Raw genomic sequence first — 10,329 nt, 5'->3', positions numbered from 1 at the left:
GTCATGAAATGTTTGATGAAATGACAATCTAGATATTTGTACCTGATGTGAAGGAGTACAAGTTGATTTTATTTCCAGAGACAGAATGAGTTTCAAAAAAATCACATGTTCAAGAAAAATCTTTTTTATTACATCATGAACGTATAAAAAACTCAAACATCATGCACGGAAAAAATCTTTCCATTATCATATTTACACAGCAGTTACAGAACCATCACATGGATGTATAGAAAATGTCCTGAGCCTTGTCAGCTGTATATGCTCCAGTGTCGTTACAGGCCAGAGTGAAGTCATTTGTTATATATGAAAACATTTTTCACCTGGAAGGTTTTCCAGTCTCAACATAAGAACCAGATCGTGGCTGTAGACTAAACAGACATGAATTCACACCTACACAAACTCACACTCGCACAGACTCACACACAGAAAGGAGCTTAGATGCAGCTGCTGAGGTCGGAGGTGCAGCTTCTTTATGAAATATCTCTTCTCACATGCTCTGTCGTTTTGAGCAGGTTGAAATGTGTAGTTTCCCTCTTACCACAGCAACAATGGAGGCAACAACATCTCACTACACACAGCTTGTACCGTCAGTACAGACCATCTCTTTAGACTTGAATGAACAGAACTGCTGTTCTCTAAACCTCGCCAGTTGGCCTCGGATGCAGAGTAAGAGCGCAGCCTTCTGGTGTTCACGCTGCTCGGCGACTCTGCAGCGTCTCCTCTCCTGCAGGGGGAGAAGGAGGTGAGTTCTGGACCCTCGTCCGCCCTCGTGAGCCAAACTCCTGTCATCGCCGTCTGTAGTCGGCAACCTGGAAAGACGCGGCCAGATTGGAGCGTTACAGAATATTTGGTAGATGTTTACAATCCTCTGGCTGTACGTGTGTTTTCAACCTGGTGTACAGACAAACACTGATTATCATGTGAGTTCAATCCAGAAGAACATTCTAGATAAGATGCTGAATGACCAAAGACAGAAGACAGCAGAAACTGGATTTCTGAGGGATCACTACTAACTATGTTTGATTATAGTCAATAAGTTCTGCTCTAATCAGTTTAACTCCCATCCTAATAAATGTTTCCTGAAACTGTTCTGCAAATTCATCAGAAAGCTAAATTATGAAAGGAGCTTTAATTGTTATTGTCTTGAAAAAGAGCACAAATCACCCTGTCAGGATTAGTGTGTGGTCTGGATTGTAGTTCTGTTGGACCTGGGCCAGTGTTGTCTGTGGTTCGCTGGCGAGCGGACTGGACTCCTGTTCCTGCTGAACTGAGCCAGTGGTTCTAGGACTGATTATCAGCTCAGTAGGCACAGGAGGCCGAGTCCAAATCCTTCTCATCAAGCACTGGTCGGCCATGAACTCTTTTTCTTGCAGTGTCTATAATGAAGTGCCATTGTGAGGCAGCTCTGCCAAACCCATAAGAAACCCCAACACTAGCTTCATTGAGGTTGTTGGTGGAGCTCTGCAAAATGATTCTTACATTGTTGGAATAAAAAATAAGGGTTTACGACTATTTTAAGAATCCAATCATAAAAATCTCGATATAAATCCAACTGCATCACATTCCAGCACCTTTTTATGACACCATACCCACATGTTGCACGAGTTAACGTTGAGAAAGCTGCATATACAAGAGTCTCATGCAACAGCTTCACATGGTCAGAGTTTGGCTGCATGTAGAGAAGGATAGAGGGAGGGATGGAGGGAGGGATGGAGGGATCCCAATACGTTTATTTTTGGTGTCTCTCTACAATGTTGCCTCGTGCTTTGATGTGCCGAGCACCATCCCCCTCCCCCATTAGAGTGTAATAAATCACCTTTCAGATACAGGCCCTGATCGCTATTCCTCTCTTTTACAGGCCTTTGATGGTCATTACTCTTTTAACAGGCCCTAAATATAGGTCTAAAAATGGCAGGCTCCACATGGCCCTCATTTCTAATTTACACATCTGTCCCCGTTTAGTCGCCATTTTGTCGTTGTGAATATAGAGCGTTATAATACCTCCTCGGGGCTCGGGTGCTGATCGCCAAAAAAAGACTGGCCAGTTTTAAAATACATTAACAGCCATCTGTCACTGTTTTGATTTGGGAGCAGGGTTGTATAGCTTTGCATTACAATCAGATGGGATGAAAGTGGACGCCCGCTCTGTTAAGTGGCTGTGGGTTAAATATTTGAAACTTGAGTCGTACATGATTTATTGTTGAGGTTTACACACTGAGATTAAACATGCACATATTGCTAAAGACCTTTTCCTTAGTTTGCATTGTTTTCATTAATTAAGCTTATCGACTGATTGGAGAACTCTCCCTCATTAAACTCTAACACTGGAAACAAAGCATGTGGTCAAAATTCTTGCTTTTCTGGGGTCGCAGCTTCTTCTTTCTCTTATCTGAGACGACACAGTAAAAGAATTTATCACACAGTAAATCTATATTCAAAACACTTAAATTGTCCCAAAAAACGACACCGACAGACCCAAGCGATGGAAGCTCTGAAATCATTGAAAAGATTTCCATCATTGGCGCCTCCGTCTTGTTTTGATTCACAGCGCGTCACTGTGAGAATCCGTCTGCTTTATGTCAACATATCTCCGTCCTGGAGCTGAGATTAGATCAGAAATCAATACATATCAGCCGGGGACGTACAGGCACTACTTTTCACGGCAAACTGATTTACAGTTTAAAAACTTAAATGCTGGAAGGAGGATTTTGAGAACTGATGTCCTGATCATCCTGTCCTCTTGTTTTTTTCAACTCTGCTGTATCTGAGCTCGACTATTCAGTTAATGGAATCATTTTTTTTTATATAGATGTTTTGGGAAATTGGCTTATTTACTGTGAGTTAGAAGAGAACATTGATGCGACCACAGTCAGAATGTGAATATGGTTTGTTTAACTTAGCAGAAAGACAGCAAACAACAAGACACCGGATTAGGTTAAAACAACAATTCATTAATTAATACAAATCTTTTTTGAGACTCAGACTCTTGTCATCACAGTGAGATTACACCAGTGAAGATACAAGTGGGAAGACCAGGAGGTATTGGAGAAATTGTTCCCCACATAATCCCTCGTAAAACCAAAGAGTAATTTCAATATATTTTCATCAACAACAGTCGTGTTCTTCCATCTTTTTGTGAACATGATATTCATCTGAACTCAGGGATGAACTGAATAGATTTTGTTGGTGTTGGAATTGTGCAAATCGTGTTCAACGAGGAGGTCATGTGTTTCATTCCATTACACAGTAAACAGCTGTGAACAATGCTGATCCATTACGAGTGACCGAAACAATCAGTGAAAGGAAAAACAGCTGACTGGCAAACTGGCTACCAGGACGTTTTTCCTTCATCGTTCGTAAACTGAACTGATGAGTCGTTGTGAACATACAAACAGAGTCTAACAACCAACTAACCCTAACCAGATAAAACCAATAACAGCGATTGGGTAAGACTTTTGAAAAAGGCATTAAAAGCCACTGGTCCCTGATTGATTGAAATATCTGTCAGCAGTGTTGAGTCTCCCCAGGCCTCATTAGCACTGGAAGTACAGTCTCTCTCCTGAGGTTCTTGGCTCTCACCTTCACTATAGAACCACAGAGCGTCATCTGCAAAATTATCTGTTACGCTACTTAACTAAAACGAGACAGAAGCCGAGAGGTGCAAGTACAAGAGCAAAGAGGGAAGATGAAAGAAGCAGATAGAAGAACGGACACAAAGTGCAGCGCGGCGCTCATTAGTAACGTTGCCCGCCGTTTTTTGAATATGCGCGGAGGCTGCAGTGTTTGATACGTCTGGGCGAGAGGGGGTTTGGGTGGAAGGTTTTTACATTTGAGCAAGAGTTGAAGGAAAATGTGGGATGAGTAGAAAGGAAGGGGGGGGGGGGGGGGGACGAGATAAGAGAATGAAGGGAAAGGTGAAAGAGGATGCGGAACAATCAAGGAAGGAGCGAGAAAAAACGGAGGACAAAGGGGAAGGAGCTCTGTGACTGAAATGTATGAGCACACATTAGATAATTAAAGTGGGAAAAATACGACACACACGCACTCGGCTACACACACGCGCACAAACACATACACACACAGAACTTTTTCTCTTTTCTTTCACACACGTTCATTGTCTTCTCTTGTCTGCTTGTCTGGGTCATGCTCTCCTCAGGTGCAGAACTTAGCCACTGTGAACAAAGAGGAAATCAATCACTGTTCACCAATCAGCTAAGCTCTGTGCCTGGCTGAAGAGAGGATACAAACACTGCCTGTCTGTCTGTCTGACTGACACGTACACACACGTACACACACACACTCCTACACAACACCCACATCAAGGCCCTCTGGCTCCCTCATCATCCTTTTTTCCTTCTCCTCACTTCAAAATCATCAGCTCCTCAAACACAATCACAATCTTAGATAATCATGTCCTTTTTAAGTTTTGGGGGGAATGAGAGTGTGTGTGTGTGTGTGTGTGTGTGTAGTGGGGGCACTGGTTACCATAGCAGCCGGCTGGGTCAGGGCTGTGTGGTAATCCCTGGCAATGTGATTTTATCATAAGTCACAAATCAGCACGCCAGGAACCCTCACAGCTCAGACATGAAAGAACAAGATCTCCTCCCACTCCCCCCCCCCCCCCGCTACGTCCTCAAGTCCAGGTCCAGTCCACCGTCAAAACCTGCCACCACTCACAAATGGAAAAACCTACAACTTTCTTTCTTTTGTTCTTTCTCCCTCTCTTTCCCTCCCTCGTGTCTGCCATCAGAGCCAAGTCATGGAGGAGCGGACCTGTAGATCCTCCTCGCTCCCTCTCCTCGCACACTATTTCCTTGGTTACCCCTCTACTCCGCTCCCATTCGCCACGCTTGACTAACCCAGCGATATGCCCCTCATTAAGCGGATCAAGAGGGATTCCAAAGGCATGTACCAGGGGAAGAAAAGAACGAGAGAGTGAACAGGGAGGGGAAAAAGAAAGACAGAAAGAAAGGAGGGGGGGGGTGAGAGGGAGAGACCACCCTTCTCTTTTTAAAGGGTTGTGCTTTTAGGTCTAAAAACACAGAGGAGGGAGTGTGCCTTGAGAGACACGTTGTTTTCAATTAAACCCTCTCATACCGCCTCAGCTTGATCCCACTGTACTGTGTCTGTCTGTCTGTGTGTGTGTGTGTGTGTGTGTGTGTGTGTGTGTGTGTGTGTGTGGGAGTGGGATGGGGGGGGACACTAAAACGTAAATCCATCTCCCCACAGTGTAATATGCAACAGCAGCAAGGAGATCTGTTCATCCATCATTTTAATTGGACAGAGATTTGGACCCGAGCTCAGCTGACCACCATGATCCATTGATGTTTACAGAGGCTTGTTTGCTTCGGTCCGATGGGAGGTGAAAGTAAAAGTTAGGACATTCATCTCTAAATGTTTTGTTTCTTTTGTTTTTCGGGCTTTGCTGCCCCATTTCATTCCTCCTGTACTCGTGGTGCGGCTCCACAGGGAGGTGTAGCGAGGGGGTGAAGGATGATGACAAGAGATCTGCAGGCACAGACAGATAGGCGCTACGAAAGTGTGTGTGTGTGTGTGAGAGAGAGATTTATCAGGACTGAGCCAGATGCTGAGCACTTGTCTAGAAAGCTTTTAACATCCTGTGAAAATGCATAATGCTGTGTGTGTATGTGTGTGTGTCTGAAGATAAAACACTGTCATGTGGTGGCTCGGTCTCGGCCTAAAAAAGGATTTAGAAGCTGTAAGTCGCTCAGGTTGATGTGGACGAGGATCTCGATGTAGCCTGTGTTGACCAAGGTCGCAGCGGCTTATTTGACCTCACGCTCACTGGACTGGGGGACGTGCTGGATGGTAACGCAGCAATTTCCCCTAGTTTTTGAAGAAGGCAGGGTACCACCACATAGACGTTCCACTCAAGTCTGATTAAATCAATTAGTAGATCAGAAAACTAAACTTTTTTAATCTGCAGAAAAAAAGGATTTTTCTTTTCTAAAAAAACTCTAATAGATATTTCCCCCAAAAAATGCATGTACTTTCAGTAATATATCCACAGTGTATTGTATTTAACACTATATTTTACAGCCTTGAAGAATAGCCGGGGTTACTCTACTTGAAATGTTGAGACAAGAGCCATGTAATCACCTGCTCTCATTATTCACAGGTTGGTGTCAGTGGTTCCAGGACTGTTATAAAAAGATCAGCGGCTTCAAAGAAACCTGTCTCCACTCAGGTCCTCCCTTCCGCTCCCTCTTCCTCCCTTTTCTGTCCGTCTGTCTCTCCAAACCATAAATTTCTCTCTTCCTTTCATTTCGTGTGAGAGCAATAAACCCCTCACCGTTCAGTCGTCAGAAAAAGCCCACTGGTTGACAGTTGTGGTTCTGCATAGACACACACACACACACTAACACACACACACGCGAGGAATTTCAAGGTCAAGAGGATAAAAATCACCCCACATCGAGCAGAGTCCGTCTCGAGCCCCTCAGAAAATGCTTGCTGACCCGTTCTCTCTCTCTCTTTCTCTCTCTTCCCTCCCTCGTTTGTTTGAGGAACACATTCCCGAATTCCTTCTCTGACAAACACATCCTGACGGCGCTGCTGTGAAACCACGGAAAAGGCCCCATTCTGAGTCTACAAACACACACACACACACACACACACACACACACACACACACACACACACACACACACACACACACACACACACACACACATTCAGTGGGCTCAGGAAGGAATGTGCAGCATAGGTAGCCAAGTGACTCAAGTGTGGACTGTCCTCTGGGGCAGATGGAATCAGGATCAGTCCAACACAAAGTTTTCTTTTCACAGAAGCCATTTCAAATTAAAAGGTCAGATGTAAGATAAAATGTAGAAATACTTAAAGACAGAAGAAGGAAAACAATAATAACCAGAGGATTTTAAACGATTACATGATGCAGATTATCGTAACACATCTGAAGCCCATCCAAGCTTTATAACAGTGATGTTACTGATTCTTATCACCACAGATGGTTCAAGTATAAAGCACCAGCCAATTAAAAAGCATCTGGTTTCACGCTATATTTCTGATTCAGCTCATCGAGAGACAAACTATTAGGATACTGATGAAATATGTGGAGCCCGACCAATTTATCTGTTGGCTGATATACATCGATATGAGCCTTACACACACACACACACACACACACACACACACAGTTATTAAAACTCTTACAGAATAATCAATGCAGAAAAGATTTTACATTTTACATAAAAAAGGTTATTTTCTTAATTCAAGTTCTATGTATTAGGTTGAATTTGTGTTTTTTAAATTTACAGTCATTCATAATACATTTTATGATAAAACTGCAAACAATGCCGACATGTCTTCGGTTTGCATTTAGAAATAAGAGCTCCGCTAACGGACAGAAAACAGAATGAGACAGCACGGTTGACACCCAGCGAATAAAAAGCTGAAGATGAGACTTCACCTCCAACGTCATAAGATCATCTCCTCCACCACTCTACGTGCCGATTGGTCCATCTCTTCCTGGACCAATGAGAGGCAGCGACGAGCCAGAGCCTGCTGCTCGGGGTCCTCGTGAACCATCAGCTCCCCGTACAGATACACACCCATGGCCTGAAACACACAGGCGATGTTTCTTTTTCTTACTATGTCATACAATGAATCAGCATTTTAAAGTTGTTCATTGTGTCATTGAGTTCAACAGTTGTGTGTATTTACTTGGTCATGAACCAGGAAGTGTTCCACGTCTCCGTAAGCCGGAGTGTTTCCATGTTTGACCACCAGTTCACACCAGCGATGTCGGACCTGGAGGCAAAAACATTAAAATATTCATATTAAGTTTAAATCGAGAGACTCCTAATTAAGATGCAGAATATTATTACCATAAAAATATACTTAAGCTCCTACAAGGAACTTTTCCTCGATCCAGACAAATACTCAACATACAAAAGACACATAGAATATGAATCCATTCGTCAGTATAAACAATTACAATATTAAAAATTATTTAACATAACCATTAAGGATGAAATACATTTATACCGTTACAAAAAATCCACGCTCCCCCCCTACTGTGGACAAAACAACATCCCACCTGAGACAATACAAAGTCACACAATGTATAGGGCTTAACGTTGGCTTATTAAACCACAACATCACACACAGCTGTTTGCAGGATGCATAGCGATGAGGTATATATTGTACTTCTCATTCTGATTTCATCCATCTCATCCATGACTGACGTCAATCGTTACTCTGACCTCCGACGTTGACCATAGTTTATAGAAAAAGACAATTTTCTTGCTGTTATTGTCTCATTTGCTGTTGTAGGAAATAAAGAGGCAGCAATATTAAAATAAGACAGTTTCAAAGGAGGCTTTAATGAGTTAGGTTTGAAAACTGATGACAAACCCCACAGTGTGTCGTTGTAATGAAACCTTTACCAAATTCAATATACTCTTGTGAATAATTAACATGCAGGATGGTGCTGATGGCGAAGATTGAATTCTTCAATAAACGCCATGTTGGAAAACCTTTTACATGAATGTGAACAGATCTCCCTCAAAGCCGAGAACAAAAGACAAACAGCTCATCTGACAAAGCTGCAGGATCCGCTGACAATGACGAGGCTGATCCAGAATCAGAGGATTAGCTGACGTGAACTTTGCTTTAGAAACGGAGCCATCTCAATCCAGAGTTCATGTGTAGAAGTTCTATTTAAATCTACGACTGTGTGTGTGTTTTTTCTGTACGTGTGCATACGTGTATATTTGTGCGCGTGTGTGTGTGTGTGTGTGTGTGTGTGTGTGTGTGTGTGTGAAAGCCAATGCCTGGCCTTTCTCCCAGAGGATCAATAGGAGCTCTGTTGCAGCAGTTACAGGAGAGAGCAGAGACTGGCTCTGTCCCTGCCTCAGCCACCACCCATCATCATCATCTGCTGCGAGCATGCTCGTGCCCATCAGTGCACGTGCGCAGGCGTGTGCACGGCTGTAGTTTAGGGGCGCCGACACACTGATGATAAAAGAGACAGAAGGACGATGGAGAAAAAAAAAAGCCCTGATGAAAAATCTTTTAAAGCACCGTCACTTCTTTAAAGCCTGACAGTTTCCCTCGAATGGGTTTTTTGTGGGTGTTTCAATCTCCTCCATAACTATATCCTCCACACTCAGGATAATAAACTAGTCCTTTGGAGAGTACAGTGACCAAGCGTGGGATTTTCAGTGATTGATTCTATTTCAGCAGCTCAAGCTTTGGGCTTTTCGACAGCGCTTGTAGAGAGATTCATTTTAAGCTTTCTGCAGAGGAGCCAAATGCTCTACCTGAGTGCTGTGTCAATGTGTGAACACTCTTATTAGGAGTTTTCTTCTTTTTTTCTTTACTTTCATCTTTTTGTGCTCGAAGTGCTGCGCTGCCCTCCACCTGTCTATGCAGCAGGATGAAGGCAAACCGAGCGATGCTCCACTCACAACAGACACACTTAAATTCTCACATTAACTCTGAAAACTACTAAATAAACATGAGCTTAATTGGTCTCAGAAGGGATTTCTACTTCCTCTTTTCATCCAACTTTAAAAATCGCTCTTCTGCCATCATGCTCGGCGTCTCTTTGCTCTGAAAAGTTGCAAAAATCCCACAGCAGACCCGACAAAAGACAAAAAGTGTAAATCAAGTGTATCTTCTACCTTCTGCCCACACGGGAACACAGATATGTGTGTGTTTATTCAATCATCAATGTGGGAGAGTGCACGAGTACGTACAGAGTGTGTGTGTGTGTGTGTGTGTGTGTGTGTGTGTGTGTGTGTGTGTGTGTGTGTGTGTGTGTGTGTGGGCCCTCTAGTGCCATCCCTGCCCTTTTGGCCTGCGAAGCCCCAGCAGCTGTTGCCTGTGCTGGGCTACATTCCTGGGGAGAGCCCTGGGGCAGAGCAGCTGCCTGGTGCACCTCTCTCTCTCCTCCCCCCCCTTTTTTTTTTTTCTTGCTTTCCTCTGGCTGAGGCCCCTCTGTCTGACAGCACCTGCAATTACACAGTGACATTCCTTCACTTATTACTGCACCCGCACCCCTGCTTCACCCCACACTTCCACCAACACACACACACACTCAAATGCTACAAGTCATGCTAATGAACTTTGAGCTTGCTCGCGTGACAAGTCATCTCGCAATCAGACACAGGACAGACACGCATAAGCACCCATGGAGTGAAGATCACAGAATGCATTGTGATAGTAGTCCTGATTTGTGAACATATTGCTCTCCAGCACAGAGCTTTATTCCCTTTATCAGCAAAAAAGCCATTGACGATGTCAAACTATTTCTTTTTAGAATTGAACCTTCTTTTGCATATG

At 43.6% G+C, this 10,329-nt stretch overlaps 1 protein-coding gene across 9 annotated transcripts in view; it reads right to left on the bottom strand.

Moving 5' to 3' along the window:
- Nucleotides 1-108: 108 nt before the first annotated feature.
- Nucleotides 109-10,329, bottom strand: part of aopep (aminopeptidase O (putative)) — a 70,007-nt gene continuing 59,786 nt past the window's right edge. For 6 of the 9 annotated variants that reach the window (XR_011240888.1, XR_011240889.1, XM_020102740.2 and 3 more), the window contains 3 exons: nucleotides 7,705-7,791; nucleotides 7,451-7,599; nucleotides 109-809 (listed from right to left, as the gene is read on the bottom strand). Coding sequence is in view for 6 of the 9 variants with exons in the window: in XM_020102740.2 (XP_019958299.2) it covers nucleotides 7,459-7,599; nucleotides 7,705-7,791 (228 nt within the window). In the remaining 3 variants the exon portion in view is untranslated. The other 3 variants (XR_011240887.1, XM_069523643.1, XM_069523642.1) reach the window with 3 other exon arrangements.

Source organism: Paralichthys olivaceus, chromosome 4, assembly GCF_024713975.1.
Source record: "Paralichthys olivaceus isolate ysfri-2021 chromosome 4, ASM2471397v2, whole genome shotgun sequence".
Classification (NCBI taxonomy): domain Eukaryota; kingdom Metazoa; phylum Chordata; class Actinopteri; order Pleuronectiformes; family Paralichthyidae; genus Paralichthys; species Paralichthys olivaceus.
The sequence above is the reverse complement of the archived record's forward strand: the minus strand, read 5'-3'. Positions and strand labels throughout refer to the sequence as shown.